General features: G+C 35.0%; 1 protein-coding gene across 11 annotated transcripts in view; it reads left to right on the top strand.

Annotated features, from left to right (window-relative positions):
* The window catches only part of Gfm2 (GTP dependent ribosome recycling factor mitochondrial 2), a 54,405-nt gene that overhangs the window by 3,390 nt on the left and 34,635 nt on the right, over positions 1-16,380 (top strand). For 9 of the 11 annotated variants that reach the window (XR_010050566.1, XR_010050565.1, XM_063258344.1 and 6 more), the window contains exons 2-7: positions 4,667-4,753; positions 7,047-7,131; positions 9,449-9,506; positions 9,894-9,991; positions 12,379-12,504; positions 13,318-13,406. Coding sequence is in view for 9 of the 11 variants with exons in the window: in XM_063258344.1 (XP_063114414.1) it covers positions 4,691-4,753; positions 7,047-7,131; positions 9,449-9,506; positions 9,894-9,991; positions 12,379-12,504; positions 13,318-13,406 (519 nt within the window). In the remaining 2 variants the exon portion in view is untranslated. Of the gene's footprint in view, positions 1-1,355; positions 1,492-4,666; positions 4,754-7,046; positions 7,132-9,448; positions 9,507-9,893; positions 10,122-12,378; positions 12,505-13,317; positions 13,407-16,380 lie in introns of those variants that run through there. The other 2 variants (XM_063258341.1, XM_023567210.2) reach the window with 2 other exon arrangements.

Here is a 16,380-nt window from a genome sequence, read left to right as displayed (position 1 = left end):
TTCACTTGCCTGTTAGGATTATTCCCACATTTTCATGATTCTGGTTTTTTTGTTTATTTACCTTGTTAGCATAACCCCAGTTGTTTAGGATTTGAGGCTGCTGGGCAACGTAATGAGAGCTCGACTCAAACAAAACCAAACAAAAACCCTTATGGGAATGATAGTTTTCCAAACAGTCCATGGATTCTTTTTTGGTTATTAGTAATGTTGCCTGTTAATTAGGTAGAACGGGTGCTTCCTCAGTTTTCACATTACTGCCTTTCTATACTGTCAGGTGTGATAGCTTCTGTAGAAGAACTTTTGTGTTTAAACTGTATTAAACTCCAAATATATTAATAGTCTTCAGTGTTCCTTGGACTTTGGTAAACAGAATTGTACCAGTGGTAGTACCAATTTGGGAGTTGCCCATTTGTTTCCATATTTGTAAAGTTCTGCTCACTCACAAAAGACCCACCTGCCCTGCCTGGTAAATGGTATAAAAGTAACTTCCCACACTAGCTCTACAGCTCAGACTTCAGAGTGTGCAGGTTCTCTGGGCCTGCCAGTGGTGGTGTAATGAAGCTTGGTTCCCTTCTCTGAGTTCCATTGGGTATCTTTGTCTCTAGTAAACCTAAAATTGTTGTTAACACTTTCAGTGAGCACTTTCATACTTTTAAGGCCTCTAGAGGGCCTTATAACACCAGTAAAAAAATTTTTTTTGTTTTTGAGACAGGGTCTTTTTTGCAAGGTGGCCATGAACTTACTATGTTCAGTAACTGTGCTATGTACAGTAACCCAGGCTGGCCTCGAACTCACAGCTGTGCAGGTGCAGGGATTACGGGGATGCACCACCACACTTGGCTAGAAAGTCATTTTCTTTGAAGTCACTGATGAGTGAGAAAGAAGAAAATCACCGTAGGGGCATAGAAGACTCTTATGGGGTAAGAACATTTTTAGGTGTAGGGCTAGACATTCCTGGTGAAAGATCCCTTCTGTAGGAGAACTCAAGTAGTAAATAATTTGGATCATTTTTATTCTAAGTAATTGAGTACCAGGTGTAATGAGAACAGTATTAAAGCTTTCAGGAGATGAGAGAAGGCTTCCTAGATGGTCTTGTGATTGACAACTGGTAGACCACTTGTAACACCCAGCTGAACTGAATCAGTGTGGTGCTGGGTGTGGAAGGCCCACCTGAGGATTGCGGTCAGCAGCATAAAAGGAGAAGTGGAGGGGAACATGGTGTGCTATTCATTCTCCTGGAGAAGCTTGTCATGCTGGCTTTCCTGGTATGAACTCAGCTGTCATCATCATTGGAGGCTGTCACTGAGGGTGGCTGTGGTTCTTTTCAGGAAAGCTCTGGTCCTCACCTTGAGCAATGCTTCCTGAAGACTACAAAATGATCCTAAGGAATAACGAAGTTGTGGAATTTTTGTTCAAACTTCAAATGATTGTCAAAGGAATTTTCCTTTTCCACGTGAAAAAAGGAGAACATTTGGCATCTTTCAAATTATGGTATTGTAGATTCTAATTACAGTATTTTCTAGTTGCACTGAGTATACACGTATAAAGCAAATCCTTTTAACCCACAAAATAGGTGTTTTAGCTGTGTTAACATAAGGCTAATAACTTGTGTATTATTATCGAAAAACCAACTTTTATTTTAAAATAAGTATTACATGTTAATGTAATATAGTCTTAAGAAAAATAACATTGGGAAAAATTTTAAAAATTAGCAGGATATATAATAGTAACTTTTTTTGATTTCCTATTAACTTGTTTTGAAGTCCTGTAATACTCCCACGATCTTGTTTTGACTGATTAGACTCTGTGCCATTCCGTATGATTGTATCAAGTTTGAGGGTATAGGCAACTACTTTGAAGGCAATAAGATTCACTAAGATGCCCATTCTGGTTTGACTATTGTCTCCTTTGGAAGTCCTGTAATGTTTACAATGCTTAAGTTTTATTGGTCTTGTTCTCTACTGTTTTGTTCAACTTTATAATATCTAATGAGATAGACAATTCTTTTTAAGGAAACAAGAGACATTGTTGATAACCATTGTTGATAACCTTGTACTCTGTTTTACATCATGTGCTATGTCTATCCTTGGTTTTGACCGACAGCTTTGTTTTGCCATATTTGACTTTATTCTTTCCCCCCAAAAAAGTAATAAGAACTAAGGAGTAATAAAACCCAAAATGTGTAAATTTTGTTGTAAAAAAGAGAGGGAAAAAAAGAGCTCTAAAGGATACAACAGCAAGTGTGTTTAGGGGTGTTAAATAGCTGACCATATTAATGTTTTTGGTTGGATCATTGAACACAACTGTTTGCAGTCTCACTGTTTGAATGTCCACTTTGTATGCTTTGATACTGTGATTTGAGCAACTATGTCTAAGATGATAATATGTAATCTATTAACTGGTGATTTCTTACTTTTTTTTTTTTGTAGTTCTGTATTACTTGTACCCTTACACAGCTTTGTTTTGTTTTGTGTTTTTCTCTTTTTCCTTTTAAATAAAATTTTAAAAAAAGAAAGAAAAATAACATTTTCTGAGCCAAAAATAATTTGGTTTCAAATTATTGAAATTACTATGACGTTGTTTTACAATTTTGGACATTTTTTATATGTCTGATTTAATAGCATCTTGGCTTCCCTATTTAATTCGGTTACAATTTGTGACGTAAATCCATCATATAAATGGATGGTTGGACAAGAGTATTTCAAGAATATTGTGTATCATCATAGATAATGTAAGAAACTTTGTTAAGTAGTAGTTTGTAAAGATTAGCCGTGATGTGTAATCAGATTTATTAGAGCACTATTTACTAGTTTTTGTTGTTGTTGTTGTTTGTCTGTCTTTTTAAGACAGGATTTCACTGTATACTGTAGGCTGGCCCTGAACTCACTTTGTAATCCAGGCTGGACCCAAACTGGCTGCGACCCTCCTGCCTCAGCCTCCTGAGTGCTGGTGTTGCAGGCATATGCCACCATGCCTGGCCTATATTAGTGAAATTTTTCTATGCTTTTATAATAAAACCTGTTCTAGTTTGGAATGTATCTTTTATCAGTGCATGATTTTGGAAACATCAAGCTTTGGTTATTTGGAAAATAATTTTTCACTGAGTTGTGCAGATCTTGCAGTTATTGACAGAATTCATTACATGATATCAAAAAATCATTCATAGCATCACAGATCTCTTTGTAAAAGTCTTTTGAGTATTGATTGCCTGTCAAACCCTTAGTCGTAGATGCTAGTTTTTCAGATTGGTGGAATAATTGACAGGTATCTCCTGTGTAGTGGTCACTGCAATGTTGTTTCCTATTTACAGCACTGGGTTGGAATGACTGGAGACAAATATTTGTTACCATAGTAACTGGAGAGTAATGATGAGGTCCTAAAGTGTTTTTTGGTTTTTTTTTTTTTTTTTGGTTTTGTTTTGTTTTTGTCTTTTTCGTTTTTATTGGTACCAGGGATTGAACTCACAACCGCACACTTGCAAGGAAGGCGCTTATGCTGCTGAGCTAAATCCCCAGCCCACAAGGTTTATCATTTGGAATAAAAAGAAATGATTCAACATATATTTAAGAAATAAAATGAAAGATCTTGGTGACTTCCTAAATAGGAAAGGATCAGATTTAGGAAAAATACCAGTGAGTTTTGACTTGGCTTCTGACAAACATAGAAACAGTGGTTTACCTCTCTCTCTCTCTCTCTCTCTCTCTTTCTCTCTCTCTCTCTCTCTGTCTCTGTCTCTCTGCCCTTAATCTTAGATGTTTGCATGCTTTCCGCACAGCTTTGATGTAATACTTGAAACACAGTGAACATTTAGTGAAAGCCTAGTTTCCTTTCGGTAGTCCTGAGGATACACCAAGGCCCTTGCATGTGCTAGGCAATTGATCTACTGCTGAACTACACCTGAAGTCCATTTAATAAAATGTTTTTAAATGGCAGATACTTAGTTTATATAGTCAAAGAGGAACAAGGCATCCTTTTGTGTGTTTTTTTTCAAAGGTATGTTTTTGTAGTTGATTTATTTTATATATTTGTGGTAAGAAAATTATAATATGCAGATAAATTTTACTGCCACTGAGAAATTAATGAGTTTATGTAAGAATGCTTATTTTTTGGGGCTGGGGACTTAGCTCAGTGGCATAAGCGCCTGCCTTGCAAGCAGGCAGTCGTGAGTTCGATCCCCGGTACCAATAAAAAGGAAAAAGACAAAAAAAAAAAAAAAAACAAGAATGCTTATTTTTCTCTACTTCTTAAATAAAAATTATTTTGGTTGATATATTTTTAGCAATTTTAATATGTATTTCAATAATATCTCCATAGCATTCTTTAGGCATTAAAGTGCGTTGAAAAAAGGCCATCTATAGCTTGAGAATATTTTTCCTATTTAGTTGAAATTTTAATTTTCTGAATGATATATTTGAGTTTTTGATGGCTAAAAATATTCCCATTTATAAAAATAGTACATTTTTCAGGGACTGGGGATATAGCTCAGTGGTACAGTGCTTGCCTGGCAAGCAAAAGTTCATGAGTTTGATCCTCAGTACCCAGCCCTCCAAAGGGAAAACAAGACCAAAAGTAGCACATTTTTTTTACAATACGTATGCCTTATATATACTTTACTGACTTGTAATACATTAATTTAGTTTTATAATTTTCTGTATTTCTTTTTCAGAGAAAAACAGTTTAGAGGATCAAGATGTTGACCAGTTTGAGGATATTTGCAGTGAATCGTCAGAAAATGTCCAGTTTGTACATTAATGTAAGCTTTTCTTATAAAATAAAATGTACTACAACATCCTCAATTATGTACTCCAAAGACCTAGAATAGTGGTGGTGAACCTATGGTATGCATGCTGTATTAGGCTATTTGTAGTATTGAAAGCTCTAAAAAGTGTGCCATCTCTGGCCTGGTATATAATAAAGTTTTTATTCCACATTTAGTTCAGTCATAACCTTTGTCCTCAAAGGAAACTAAAAGACTGAATTGCATAAGATATGTAGTGTATGTTATCCTTATAATTTAAAAAAAACAACAGCTAAGACTGCTGTTCTTTGAGAGTACCAGAATACAGTTGAGTTTGAAAGTAGATAATGCTGTATATCTCCTCAAAGAATAACACATATCATCATTAAATTGCTAAGGGCACACCTCACTTCTGTGAAACTTCCTCTTAAGTTAATGTCGAAATTGAACATTTAATAGTACAGTGCCTAATTTTGGAATATTTGGAAATAATCTTTGGGCTGGGGCTATAGCTCAGTGGTAGAGCCCTTAATACACACAAAGCCATTCATTCAGTCCACGGTGTGGATGGAGGGAAGAAGGGAAAGGAAGGTTAATTCTCAAATGAAATCATGCTCTTATTTTCTACAGTTAAGTGAGAGACTGAAGCTTGTCTAGGTCATGGTCTTTCTCTCCAGCAAGGCACAGAGGGGATACTGGAGAAACTGTAACCAGAGGAAGCATGCTTTATAACTGGTCTATACCAGTGGTTGTGATGCCATGCAGCATGCTGCAGCAGGCTGTTGTACCATTGAGAATTCTAAAAAGTTCACCATCGCTCGTCTGTATATTCATTTTGCTGCTTTAAAAATCTCGTGGACATCATTTTTGATGTCATTATGTGGCCCAAAGTTTTCTTCATTGTTATGTCTATACTTTTAGACTTTTATGTCTAGACTTTCATCCTATGACAGGCAGTTACTGGGTCTTTTTTCCTGGTTCTTAAGCAATGAATCTCTGCTCTGAAACATTTTCTTAGGATACTGACATTCCTTGTTTAACACTAAATGAGAAATTGTATACAGTATATATATTATAATATTCAGAACAATGAAATGGTCAAAGAAACTCCACCTTGATGACTTTGCTTTTATTTGTATAACTCCTCCATGCAGTAATATAATGTGTAACAATATAAATTTATAATACCATAAAGTACAATCAGCAAGAATTATGATACTGTATAAAGAAGGTATACTGTACAGAAATGATGTTAAGGCTCTAATAACAACATGCACAAGAACTATACAAAAAAAAAAAAGAGATGGTTTGTAAATCCAAGTGGTGAGTTATAAGTTTTAACAGTTGTTGAATGGGTAGATTGTTAAATGAGTTATCTCTTTAATAGTGTATTATTACCAGAAACTTGGTAACTAATGTAGAATAATTTAGAAGGCATAGGCATACATTCCAGGCTGTCATAAAAAGATTGTGACAGCCCCAAATCATTACGCATACAATTTCAAATATGTTGACAGTTGTTAGTGTGTGATTAGTAATTAAAGGATAAATTCAGATGGAGAATAAATATTCAACTTCTTCATGGTCAGCATAAGTGGCTTTGTGCAAACGTTTTACTCTGTAGTTTGACTACATTAGAAACTTTAAAAACAGCAAATGATTTTTGAGCTCACGATCCCTGCAGACTTGTAGCATCTGCAGAGAAGAACCAACTTCTGTCTTGGGTAGGGTAGTACCTTATTTAACATTTGTGGCTGTCTTATCTATACTTCATAGCCCCTAATTATCATGATCTGCTGAAGTGTTTTTTAAAATCAGATTGCTGTATCTATTCTCAAGAATTTCTGATGCTATTGTCTTGTTTAAAAATTTGGATTTCAAATAAGGCTTACTTTATGCTAACAATGAAGGTTTATGAAAACTATTGTTTTAAGGTCAGCTCAAAGTAGTTAATCAGTATTTTATGCTTATTTTTTTCTTTAATGTAAAAGTTTTTATATTATAAAATAACATTTTATAATATTATGAATATTATATTATATTATTATAAATAATATATTATAAAATAATATTATTTTATAATAAAATATTATTTTTATATTAATATAATATGTTAATATGTAATTTGTATTAATACAAAATTTTTTATTAATATAAAAATTTTTTAAAGAATTGGAGTTAAGAAATTGTGTTTATTTGACAAGATGGAAAATATTTTCTTCTGACAAAGTATAGTCACAATATTAAAGCCACTTAAGTCTTAATGCCAAAACAAGATTAATGTCAAATGTCTTTTGCTCCTTAATAGAATATGTGCGGCTGTAAAATAACAACAAGATTAAGACCATCAAAGCCAGATGTACTTCTTGGAAAACATTACAGCTCCCTACCAGGTATAGAGAAGAAGTTCTTCTCATTTTACCTAAACTGCCTAAATTTTCTCTTTTTTCTTTCACTTTTTTGAGAATTTCCCTTTTTAGCAGTCTCCAACCATCTTTATTTCTTGGCCATCTCTCTGAGAGTATCGAGGTGGAAGCATTGTGATAGGTGCCGGGAGGGATATCAGTGGTCTGCAGGTGTTGGACACGCTGATGAAGTAAACAGAGAGAAACACTGATGTGAGTAGCTGGCTCAGAAGTTAGCATTTAGACTGCTCCTACTCTAAACTATATCTTTCTAGTTCACTGCTAGTTTTTATTGAAAACTGTCTTCTGTCAATACAAGTTTACTGCAGGAATTTATTTTAAAGAGTCTTAGAAGTATTTGGTTAAATACTTACATACAGTAGCATAAATATATGGCTATTAGAAGTGGAAAAGCTGAGCACCTGATTGCTTTCAGTGCTGATATGCTTGCTATGTTCAAAGCAAGCAACCATGGCAGGCTCCATGAGTTAATTCTGTTGCTGTTGTCATCATCATCTTTGCCATGTGACAATAGTGGAGTAAAAGTACAGTACTGACTGATGGCTGAGTTACAAAGACATAAATTTAATGAGCTACATTATTGTGTGTAGATATTGTATTCTGCCATGTAAGTTTAACTCTGGAAGTGTAGATTATCTTTTGATCATCAGGCTGCCATGAAGTTTTTATTTTTCTCTTAAAGAGAACAAAACCAAACAGAATAAAACCAGTCAAAACAAAACAATGAAAATGATAGAGGACTTCAAAACAAGGTAATAGGAAATCAACAATGGCTACCATAATACCTCGTGCTATCTTCAAAATAGTTACCCATGCCATAATAAAATCAAACAAAACAGAACAGAATAAAACCAATCAAAACAATGAAAGTGATACAAGACTTCAAAACAAGATAATAGGAAATCAACAATGGCTATCATAATATATCGTGTTATCTTTGAAATAGCTACCCATGCCATCAGATATAATAAAATCAAGTAAAACAATAAAACCAAAACAAAACAATGAAAACAATACAGGACTTTAAAACAAAATGATGGAGAATTAACAACGGCTACCACCTTCAGAAGAAGATCCCCCATTGTTGCTGTATTGCGTATTTTGTCCTTTAAATAGATGCTCAGACTACCAGCTTTAGGCCTGCAAAGTCCAACAATACAGGCATTAAGTTGTTTTTTCACTTCAGTATCTATTATCTCAGCCTGTGTTTCTCTGAATCAGCCAGTTGCTTATGGAGCGGAAGAGAAAGGACTGCCTTGGTACTTTTTGTTTCTCAGGCTGTGCGCTGCCTGGCTCACAGAAAGGCGTTGGCATATTGATTTTCTTCCCAGAACACAGGGCACCATTGGCTCACAGCAAGGGGTTGGCCTGGCCCCTGCCCTGAATTTTTAAAAATAATTCAAAATTCTTCTTGTTTTATCATAGAAACTGGGTTAAATAGGAAGATGTAGATTAAATTTACAAATATAATTGAAGTGTTTTTTTAATACTGGTTATTAATAAACCTATGGTAAGCATGGAATTTGACCTTTTTTATATAGGAAATTCTACTTGGCCTTTTGGACATACTAGATTATTACAACTTCTGTTTATTGATATTCCCTAGGCTGTCTTTAAAGGTACTGTGTTCTGGGGCTGATGAGAGGAAGGTGGGTTCCAGATTGTGTAAAAAGTTATTGTCATCCAATGTGGGTGTTACTCTGAGCTCTTCATACCTTGGAAAATGGGAAGTTTATGGCACTACCCCATTTAAAGTTTTTCTTTGATTCAGTATCTACTAGTTTTGTCAACCTGAATATTAATTCTAATTCTACAGTTTTATACAGAGAGGTATAATAGGAATAGAGACTAGGATAAATCTGAATTTTTCTAAAGATATGATCTATGGTCGGGCATAGTGGTGCATGCGTATAATCCCAACACTTGCGAGGCTGAGGCAAGAGGAGCACCATAAGTTCAAAGCCAGTTAGACTACATAATGTGTTCAAGGCCAGCCTTGACTTCATAGTTTGACCCTCTCTCCAACAAAGCAAAACAAAACAAGTGAAACTAAGGATATGATTTAGAAATTAATGTGTAAAAGCACTTCTCTTATTTTGCTGTCAATCATAGCTTTTCCTTATGAACTATAGGGAAATAAATTTTAGATAAATGAGTTTTATTTCACTTGAGTCTTACTTTATTTGAAATTGCAGCATTTTAAATTATTTTAGATTTATTCATTTGTAAATTAAGGGCAAATTCTGTATATTTAACAGTTACATTTTAACCCTCTTTCCACTAGGTTTGATAGGAAATGATATCAAATCCCTTCATTCCATCATTAATCCTCCTATAGCTAAGTAAGTATTGTCTTTGATACAGTTGTTCTTTTTCACAGATTATTGAGAAATGTTACAAGTATTCTCTGAATTACATAGGTGTTAATGTGTATCTCAGCAGTGATTTTCTTTTCTCAATTTAATGCTACAAGTTTTTAATGTAACAATTTTACTGCATATTTGTGATAGTAACATATAAAATATTTTTAAGATTTTAGGCCTTTTGTTACTCTTCTCAGAGTAAGGTGGTAAGATATACTCTAAATATATTTTCCACTTACCTCATTTTTTACCTCTAGCTTTTACTTCATTATATAAATTATAAATTATAGAAATACTGAACATATTTGGTTTTACAGTCTTTATAATATACCCTCATCATGCATGTTTTTCCCTCCTTTCAAACAGAATCCGTAATATTGGAATCATGGCTCACATTGATGCAGGCAAAACTACTACTACAGAAAGAATATTGTACTATTCTGGATACACAAGATCACTGGGAGGTTAGAATGGATTCCTTTCTCCACTCTATTAGCAGAGGACCGTTGGAAAATATTTTGACTAAGAAGTCAAGCTAGAGACCTTGAACACGGCATGGCGTCATTGATGTCTAAAGCACAACATAAAGATAAGGTAGTTGCAGCACCCACCAAAGGGTGCTTCTTAGATTCAGCTAAACATTTAGATTTACAGGACTGTCATGGGCTTCACTTGGCACTGGCCTATTCAGAAGGTGAAACAGAACAAGAAGCATAGTTTAGCAATAGCAGTAGATACTCTTTCCAAGAGCCACTCTAGTTTAGAATTACACGTTCTGTAAGAAGGAGTGTCTCATTATAATTCCATAGGCAGAGTTTCCAGGTTCCACAAAAGAGAAATTTGTCACATAATTCCAAGTTATAGTTCTTCCCATTTCAGATTTACTTTATCATTCAGAAGTTGTATTTTCCACATTAACATGTTGACATACTTCTCTTAATCAGACATCAAATTCTAATGTAGAAAAGGAAAAAATTGTATTAATCTTTAGCCCACAATAGTAGTATTTAACTACGTTTTTAATTTATTTTTTAATCATATGTAAAAATTATGGTTTTTAGGTAGGCATGCAAATGTTGATCCCTGTGTAGCTTTGTTTTGTTGTTGTTGTTTGGCTTTTAAATGATAATGCCCTAGCCTCACTGTGGAAATTAAGATTCAGAGGGTCTAGTTAATGATATGTACCACATAGCCATTTCTCTAGATCTTTAGAAGGGGCTGAGACTTAGTAGTTATATACAAAAAGAATACTAGAATTAGAATCTTCATCGTCATGGATTCCTAAATGTACAACCATCTGAATTTCTCATAAATGACTGTTAGGTGAATTGGCGTATGACATACAATAAATTATGGCACATTGTTAGGCTTTCTCATTTGTGTCATAAATTTAATAATAATCCTACCTTATTGACATTTTATATATCTGAAGTTCAGGTTATTGTGTTAAAATTTTTAATGTTTTTAAGTGTACAGGTCATAACATATTATCCACTTTTAAGTGTACAGTTAAGTGCAGATTAACCTTTATTCACAAAGCTTGAAATACCAGAAATATTGCAGATTTCTGGGTTTTTTTTTAAATTTTGGAATATTTGCATAGATTACCAGTTAGTCGTTTATAATCTGGAAATTGGAATTCTCCAAAATCTGAAACTTGAAAAAGTGATTTTAGATTTCTGTAGGCCTAGTAATTAGCCAAATTGTGATAGATTTTGTTGATCTCAGATTGATTTTATTCACTATGTAAGCTTCATAAAGAGATATGATATAAAAATCTTTGTCACTGAAAAATCTTACTTTAAAAACTTACATTTAGGAGTTTTGGTTATTTGGCCTTGATATTCTTAATGTTTTTTTTTTTTTTTAGTAGTTATAGTGTGAATAATTGGCAACATAGATACAATTAATACATATTAAAATAAATATTTAGAGTTGCTGACATATTTTTTCTTATTTCCCATTCTGGAGTTGAAATTATACAGTATATGCACATTATACATATTTGTAAATACACACAAACACAGGAGGAACTAGTTTTAGGGTATCAGTGCTGACATAAATAGTAGCAAAAGGTAATGATACTTTGCATTTCTGAATTTTGAACTGTTTCATATATTTTGTTGTACATAAATTTTTTTTCTTTTCTTTTTTTTAACCATACTGTGTCTTCCAATGTTGTACATAAATTTAATCAGGATAAAAAGTGTGAATCGAGAATTTTATAGAAGAATAATTTGAGTAAGCTTACAGGATAAAGTTTCTATACATGACTTTAAAACTATGGAAGAACTGTGGCAGTTTTCCTTAGACTTTATATGCATTCCTTCTCCTTGGAGAATGTAGTATTGAGCAGAGTTTGTAATGTATAATTTAACTTTAGAAGAATTTTTCTATACCATATTTCATGTAGCTGGCATTTATCTTCTGCTGGACTAGATACATGATATTACTTCATCCTTGTTACAAACTAGGTTAGATAAATTGCTTAAGACTATGGAGTAGTGAGTCGTAAAGTTAGCATTTAAATCTAGAACTCTATTCATTCTTTCACTATACTCTGCCAACTCCTAGGGGGTCAGGAGAGTTAATAAAAATCAAGCTAGGGAAAAAATGAACAATATATGGTTCAGCAAAATTTAATTGTTTTATGAAAAAAATTACTACTCTTGTCTGAAAAACTTTTTCTAAAATAAGGATTCACTTAGAAAAAGATTCCGGGTTCTAAATATTAAACCAAATATTTTTGCAAGAGATTTTTCATAAAGCAAATTCAGTCAGATCAGATACTTAGTACCAGTAATATACACTTGCCAATAAAACTAAAGCATGGCATCTTTTTCTTGGTTAGATGTTGATGATGGAGACACAGTGACAGATTTCATGGCTCAGGAGCGAGAAAGAGGCATAACTATCCAGTCTGCTGCTGTTACATTTGATTGGAAGGGCTACCGAGTCAATCTCATTGACACACCAGGTATGATGTTCCCTCACCAATACAGAGGTGCTTCATCATTTGGGGATTTTGTTTGCATTTTTCTTAACTGTGAAAAATACATGTCATAAAATTTTCTGTCTTAGCCATTTTTAAATGTATACTTCATAGTGTTGAGTATATACCCATTGCTGTGAAACAGATCTCCAGAACGTTTTCATCTTTCAGATCTGAAAATCTGTACCCTTAAACAGTTACTCTAATGTGTCCCCTCTCCCCACCCTTGAGAACCGTTGTTCTGTTTTCTGTCATTAGATACCTCATATAAATAGAATCATACATTTTTTGGCCTTTCATGATTGGCTTATTTCATTTAGCATACAGTCCTCAAGATTCCTCCATGTTGTAGCATGGATGTCCTTCCTTTATGCGGTTATGTTGTACTCCATGTATCATTGTCTGTTGGTATTCATAAGGGTTTGGTTCCAGCAAATCCCTTACAAATGCTAAAATTTGCAGATGCTAATCTCCCCCATATAAATAGATATTTACCTATTCATTATAAATATAGATTTGTTCTGAGTGTTTTCAGTTTATAATTATTTGACTGCAAATTCAGGACCCATACTGTGGAGGGGAACTGTATGCATCACATTTTGTCTATTCATTCATTGTGGTCTGTTTGAGCTTCTTCTCCCTTTTTGGCTATTGTGAATAGTGCTGCTGTGAACAAAGTGTAAGAGTAACTCTGTGAGACCTCCTTTTCAGTACTCCTTTGTATGTACCCAGAAATGAAATTGCTGGATCACATGGTTGTTTTTTTAAGAGTTTAAGTATTTCTCATGTTTTTTTTAGGTCATGTGGACTTTACCTTGGAGGTTGAGCGCTGCCTAAGAGTGTTGGATGGTGCGGTGGCTGTGCTTGATGCCTCTGCTGGTGTAGAGGTAAAAAGTATTGCCAGAATAAAGTGAGGATAGACTAGCATGATTGTAAAAGCAGTAGAACATGCCAGAATTAGTCAACTATAATCCTAAGATCATACAAATCAAATAATATCTAAAGAGAAGTTGGAATTTAATGTTGCGATGTGATCTATGGGATCTTAGATACAGTAAAAAGGGAATAGTTTGCTTTTTTGTAGGAAGTAGAAAAGTGTTAAAACTGTGAAGGAGTTGATTTGCCAAGTTACTTTGAAGCTAACAAGTTAGCCTGCCATAGTTTCTGGCCGAAGACAGAAGATTCCTGGGACAAGACAAAGGATTTTATTAGTCACAGAAATCATGTAGCTAGACTTTCAGCATTCTCTTGTGCTGGTTCTCTTAAGTCCCTATTTCTAGAAGGTGACATGAAGAGACTCCAATGACAGCTGCACATGTAATAGGGTTAAGAGGACTTCTGTGTTGAGAGAATGGAATCATTTTAAGCATTTTGCCATGAAGGAAGGTTATTTTCCAGGGCTGTAAGTAGACCTGCCTTTGGGACCAGGGATTTAGCTCAGTGGCTCAAGTGTTTGCCTGGTAAGTAAGTGCAAGGTCATGAGTTCAATCCCAGGTACCAAAATAAAAGAAAATTAAACCTGCCTTTGGCTCCAGAGGGAGACTGTCTTTGTCTTTCAAGGCTTTTTGCAATACAAACATCCTTAAAAATGTAGTCCTGAATAAAGAGGACTCAGTTCCTGTCCTAACGTAACAGGCAAAACATGAGAGATCCATGAACAGTTCTCTCCCACCAGTTAATATAAAGATTCTTGGGCTGAGGGTATATAGCTCAGTGTTTGAGTACTTGACTGGTAGGCTCAAAGCCCTGGATTTGATCTACAGCACTATAATAAATAATTTCTTGAATAAATTTTAGAAATAATTTATAATAAGCATTGCTAGCAGGATAAGTTATACCCTTTTTATAGGGGTGAGTTATTCACTCTACAGCTAGTGTCCCCTTGATCCTGTAATGTCAAGATTGTGTGACTATAGGACACGTGCTCTGTTCTCTAACCTTAAATGACTAATTATATCATTTTAATTAAATGACCGAAATTGACATCCCTCAAAAGTGAGTCAGATCACTACGTCTGGTGGTGCATGCTTGTAATCGCAGCACTTATGAGACTTAGGTGGATCACTGTGAGTTCAAGGCCAGCCTGTGCTATGTAAGAGAGTTTGAGGCCAGCCTGAACAAAATAGAAGACCCTGTCTCCAGAAAAAAAAGACCAATTAATATAGCATGATTTACCAAGAAGAATGCACCATTATATGTGTTTATCCTGCCCAAAATGGTCCATATCTAATTATGAGAAAATAATCAGAGAACTAAGTGAAAAGTCATTCTGAAAAAATTCTGACCAGAATTTTTTGGAAATTGGGGGAAAAAAATCTTTTAATTAAGAATCATGAATGCTTAAAGAAAAAACTGAAAACTATTTGTTTTTTGGGGTTTTGTTTGGGATTTTGTTTGTTTGTTTTTCTGTGTTTTGTTTTGTTTTTTTGAAAGAGTGTCTTGCTATGTAGTTCAGACTGGCCTTGAACTCACTTTGTGTCCTAGGCTGGCCTAGAACTCACACTGATACCCCTGCTTCAGGCTCTTGAGTGCTGGGATTACAGTGTGAACTACCATGTCCACCTGGGAAATTATTCTTACGTAAAGGACTCTACAGATACAAGAAAACTAATTTATGATTCTTGGTTGGATTCTGGAACTAAAAGTTAGACTATCATTGGAAAAATTGGCGAAATGTGAATGTTGACTTGAGGTATTAGATAAAAAACACTGTCAAATTTTACGACTGTAGTAATTATATTTGGCCTTTTAAAGTCTATATTCTTTGGAAATACATGCTGAGTATTTAGTGACATCTAAGAAGTCGATAAGGCTAATGTATGACAGTATTTATACATTACTGTCAGGAGCCAACCAAATCCACTTACACACCTGGTATTAGTTTGGGTGCTTTGAGAAGTAACTGCCAACATGGGGTCAGTTGAGATCATGGGAGATTTACTGGGGCAGATGACTGTGAAGATCAAGCAAGAAAGAAAAGTGGAGAGGGCATCATGACGCTACTGGAAGACAGGCCCGACTTTGTAAAGGAAGCAGGGAGAAGGAGCTCAGACTGCAGCATGGTTCCATTAAAGCCCAAGTAGCAGAGGCCCTTCTCGAGGAATGCTATGTCTGCTAAGAACAGGCCTGCACTGAGTCTTTAGTTGGGAGCAGCCCGCAGGAAGCTGGACATTGGCAGGAACATGTTGGAAGGTCTAGTGAGGCAGAATTGGGCCCTCAGTTTGCTCCTCTTAGGAGGAAGTGTGAGTGGTACATCTGCTCAGCCACCGCACCCACAGTGCACACATGCACTGTGGTAGTAGAGGCCAAAAAGTAAATGTGGCAAAATGTTAATATTTGGCCAACTGAGTGACGAGTACAAGTGTTTACAGTTCTTGTAACCATTCGATAAATCTGAATTGTTTAAGATGAAAATTAGGAAAAGATCGTACCTGGGAGCCACACTGGCAGGCCCTCACAATGCTGCTCACTTGCTGTGAAGCCTGACTGAGGCCAGGTGTGGTGGCACACACCTGTAATCCGAGCACTGGGGAGACTGAGGCAGGAGAATCACTGTGAATTCACAACCAGCCAGGACTGCATAGTGAGTTCAATGTCAGCCCTAACTTCAACGAGATCCTGTCTCAAAAGCCTGACACTGAGGTCTGAGATTGATTTTACCCTTATTTCTATTTCTTTGTAGGTCACTTTATTTCATAGAAAGGTTGTACTTTCTGTTACTTAATTACATAAGTTTGATATTCAGGCAGATTGCATTACTTTAATTTCAAAATATAATGAAATAGGAAATAAATCTGAATTTGTGAAACAGGAAGCTCTTGTTCTAGAATAAGGATGTTGAACCCTTTAGTGATGAATGCC

The sequence above is a fragment of the Cavia porcellus genome, unplaced genomic scaffold (genome assembly GCF_034190915.1).
Source record: "Cavia porcellus strain 051 isolate PalLab524CR breed Dunkin Hartley unplaced genomic scaffold, mCavPor4.1 scaffold_11, whole genome shotgun sequence".
NCBI classification, from domain to species: Eukaryota; Metazoa; Chordata; class Mammalia; order Rodentia; family Caviidae; genus Cavia; species Cavia porcellus.
The sequence above is the reverse complement of the archived record's forward strand: the minus strand, read 5'-3'. Positions and strand labels throughout refer to the sequence as shown.